At 35.0% G+C, this 3,609-nt stretch overlaps 1 protein-coding gene across 1 annotated transcript; it reads left to right on the forward strand.

The window, feature by feature from the left end:
• Nucleotides 1–311: 311 nt before the first annotated feature.
• Nucleotides 312–1,264, forward strand: LOC130956123 (RING-H2 finger protein ATL7-like). The gene has a single exon (XM_057883157.1). It carries the CDS (start codon nucleotides 418–420, stop codon nucleotides 907–909), a length of 492 nt encoding a protein of 163 aa, XP_057739140.1. The 5' UTR covers nucleotides 312–417; the 3' UTR covers nucleotides 910–1,264.
• The last annotated feature ends 2,345 nt before the right edge of the window (nucleotides 1,265–3,609 follow it).

Below are 3,609 nucleotides of genomic sequence, written 5' to 3' on the forward strand. Positions count from 1 at the left end.
TATTGTACTTGCATAAATTATCTTGTAAGGTGGGTTTTACGTAGCCGCATAATTCAACTCAAATGGTCACCAAAAGAAGAATTGAACTCAAATTGGACTATTCGAGAGAGATTCTAGTCTTATCCTTTACGTTTAATTGTTTCAACTGTTTTTTTTTTTTTTTTAAATAGTAAAAGCCACCAACCACGTCATCTTTTTCTCACTATTTTTGACTTGTATTCAAAAGTTGAAGGTAATCATAGAGTTTATAACGCATTGAAAGGTAATTATTATTCAGGCACCCATCATACATATATATATGTCCCATCATTTCAAATAAGAAACCAAACCATGATGATGATAGGTATGGCTATTATTATTCCATATTCCATATTCCAATTAGAAATAGAAATCTAGTATTAGCATCATCAATCTTCCATGGCAATTTTTTCTAAGCTCTTCCACAAGCTTTGTTACAAAATCATAATCCTATTGGCATTCCTTCTGACTGAAATAATCATCCTCATCAGGAAGCTAAAATCATCATCATATACAGGTCCAATCACAACAAAGAAGTACCTCAGATTCATCGAAGAGAAGAACCCAACAATTTGCTACAGCAAGAAGAGTAGTAAGTTATTGAAGCTGAAACCGCCACGGCACGTGGAGTGCACGCTATGCTTGTCGGAGTTCATGGAAGGGGAGAAGCTGAGGAGTCTGAAATGCCAACACACGTTTCACAGGGATTGCTTAGACACATGGCTCAAAGACTACTGCGCCACGTGTCCTTTGTGTAGGTTAAAAGTGGTGTCCGATGATGTTGTTTCCCAACACCGTGAGCTTAGAAAGCAAGCTGATTCTAACGGTAACGGTGAACAGCTAACGTATTTTTTAGCCGTGTTACGTGGCGGTAACACTTTGCAAAGTTAGCTGCCATTCCGTTGTTTCCATCCTAGTTACATGGAGCGCAATATGTTTCGACATGTTATCTAATTGGTAACTTCATGTAATTATGATTGGGATTGCAGGCATGGTAGCCATTACCATGTAATGGAACTTAACATTAACCATTGTACTTTGAAATTATGTTGCTAATGTTAAGTTTCAAATTAAGTTGGGAATATGTGAGCATTGTTTCATTATGGTGAATTAGATTATTATTCTTGAGCTGTTCTCAATTACAATTGTAGAGAATGAAATTCTTTGGAATATATATTTCCCTTGTGCTGGGAAGAATGTCTATGTACTCTGTTCTTTAATGTAAAGAAATATATTAGAATCCTGTTAATAATTACCTTAGCTTTTATTAATAATGTTCTGTCTTGGAAGGCTATTCTTAAATTCAGAGAAGTTGAATTTGTTAAGTTGGATGTTGCCACTTGCCAGCTTGGAATTCATAAATTTGAAAATATATATCTCGATTTTTCTTTGCGAAAACAGAAAATAATTCTGTTAGAAAATTAAGAGAGGTTCAACCAACAATAAGTCAATAAGTATTTTTGAACTACACTTTACTAATTAATTGTCATTGATTAGTAATTATTTAAATATTTTTTAAAGATATAAAATTAATAATTATTAATTACATTTTCTTATTCTAATTCACCTTTTATTATTTATTACGTAAATCCTAATTTTTCTTTCCAAAAAAAAATTTGAAATTCCAAAAAAAATATCAAAATATAAGATAAATAATCATCTAAATTCTAAGAAAAAAAATATATAAAACATAGGGAAAAAAATCATCCAAAACTAATAAAAAGAATCGTCCAAATCTAATAAAAAGAATCATCCGAAATTTAGGAAAAAGAAACATAAAAAACTAGTTAAAAGAATCATTCAAAACCAAATAGGAGGAGGAGAAGAAGAGCCGCAAGATAGCCGGAGACGACGCCTTGGACAGTGTTGTGTGGACGGCGGGGAACTCGCAGTGGCGCATTGCGAGGAGGAAGCCACGAAAGCCGTGTATCGCGATGGATCGGAATAGTTGATCGCGTGTCGCAAATGGAACCCGGCGGTGGCTACGTCGTAACGGAAGGAGAGTCGTGGGGTGAAGAGAACGGTAGCTCCAGATATGATCCGTTGAAGTTCATCAAAAATTCATTTTTTTTTATAAAAATTTACAAATTCTCCATTTCTAAGGATTCATAACCAAAACCAAATCAAGCCTCTTCCATCTCATCATACAACATTACCAAACATTATACTTTACCTTTCTATCATATTTTAACCATCCAAATCCAATATCCTTCAATTCCACCTCTATCACCCCACAATTTCATATTTTGCATATCAACATTCAATATTACACACTTACACCAGTTCTCACCACTCACAAGCTTCATCTATCATGCATCATCATAATTCACACTTCCAGATATCAAAACCATCACAAACATTAACATCATCACACATTATCAAGTTAACACCATCATCATGCATCATCAAAATCAAACAATCAATTCAATCCAAACCTATCCTATGAGACGCTAGTCTAAGTGTCCATAAATATTATATATTACATAGAGAAAACCGAAACCATACCTTAGCCGATTCCCAATATGTACCAAAACCCAAATTGAGCGCAATTCAAGCTTCCAACCACAACCAAGTCACCAACCAACTCCAACAAGCATCAACAATCATTCCAAAGCTCCAATCAAATGTCAACAATCACAAACTCAATCTATATACACATAATTTACAACAATTCAACCTAGGGTTCATCAAATCTACAAAACCACAAGAGATTTGAATTGCTCATCTTACCTAATGATGATTGGGGCAAAACCCAATAGTAATCAAGTGCTAGAGTGTACCTAAACACCCAAAATCACAAAATTTTACTTAATACAAAACCCTAAAATTTCAAATTTTTGAAAAGAAGAACTGAGAGGGATTTCGTTATTTCCTTACCAGTTTCTTGGGTGAGTTTTGTAAAGCTCTCTGTGGTGATCGCGTGGCTGCAAACGGTGCGGCGATCGGAGCTCCGTAGTTCAAGTTATGAGTTTGGGAAGTTACATGTGAATAGTAACAATGGGGTTTCTCTCCTTCTTCCCCTTTTCAGCTGCATGTTCTGTGTTTTGTGGCTGAGTGTGGTTCATTAATTGGGTTATATATGTTGGGCTTTGGGCCCAACTTGGGCTCGGTCCAACCCGTTAGCGTTTTAACTCGTTTGGCCTAACTTTGGGCCAAACCTTTAAAATTAATGCCGGGTTTTCAACTCTAAATATTTTTCTAAGGTTTTCTACTATTTTTAATTTTTCTCGCACAATACCAGACAGACTTGAACCAGTTCGACCGGTTCATCTGCCGGTTCGTGATTTTACTCGATTTTTCACGAAAAATTACATTTTCCGACTCAGAAAAATCTACTAAGTCCAAATATCATATTTATATTTGCTAATTCTCATTCTAAATTTTCGGGTCCTATTTTGGACAATTATTAATCATTTAATTAAACGGTTAATTAGTCGCAGTTCTTACACACTGCGGGCATGGAGAAGGGAAGGGTGAAAAAATGGCGCAATTGATGAGAAAAAACAAAGAATGTGATTGGCATTGGTGTTATTATACAAATCCTAATTTTACACCAGTCTTTACCACAACAATGATGAAATTTTTACTATC

This window comes from Arachis stenosperma, chromosome 10 (genome assembly GCF_014773155.1).
Source record: "Arachis stenosperma cultivar V10309 chromosome 10, arast.V10309.gnm1.PFL2, whole genome shotgun sequence".
NCBI classification, from domain to species: Eukaryota; Viridiplantae; Streptophyta; class Magnoliopsida; order Fabales; family Fabaceae; genus Arachis; species Arachis stenosperma.

What these genes read in the sequence shown, in the direction of transcription:
- LOC130956123 (XM_057883157.1), top strand. Translation starts at nt 418, where the DNA reads ATGGCAATTTTTTCTAAGCTCTTCCACAAGCTTTGTTACAAAATCATA.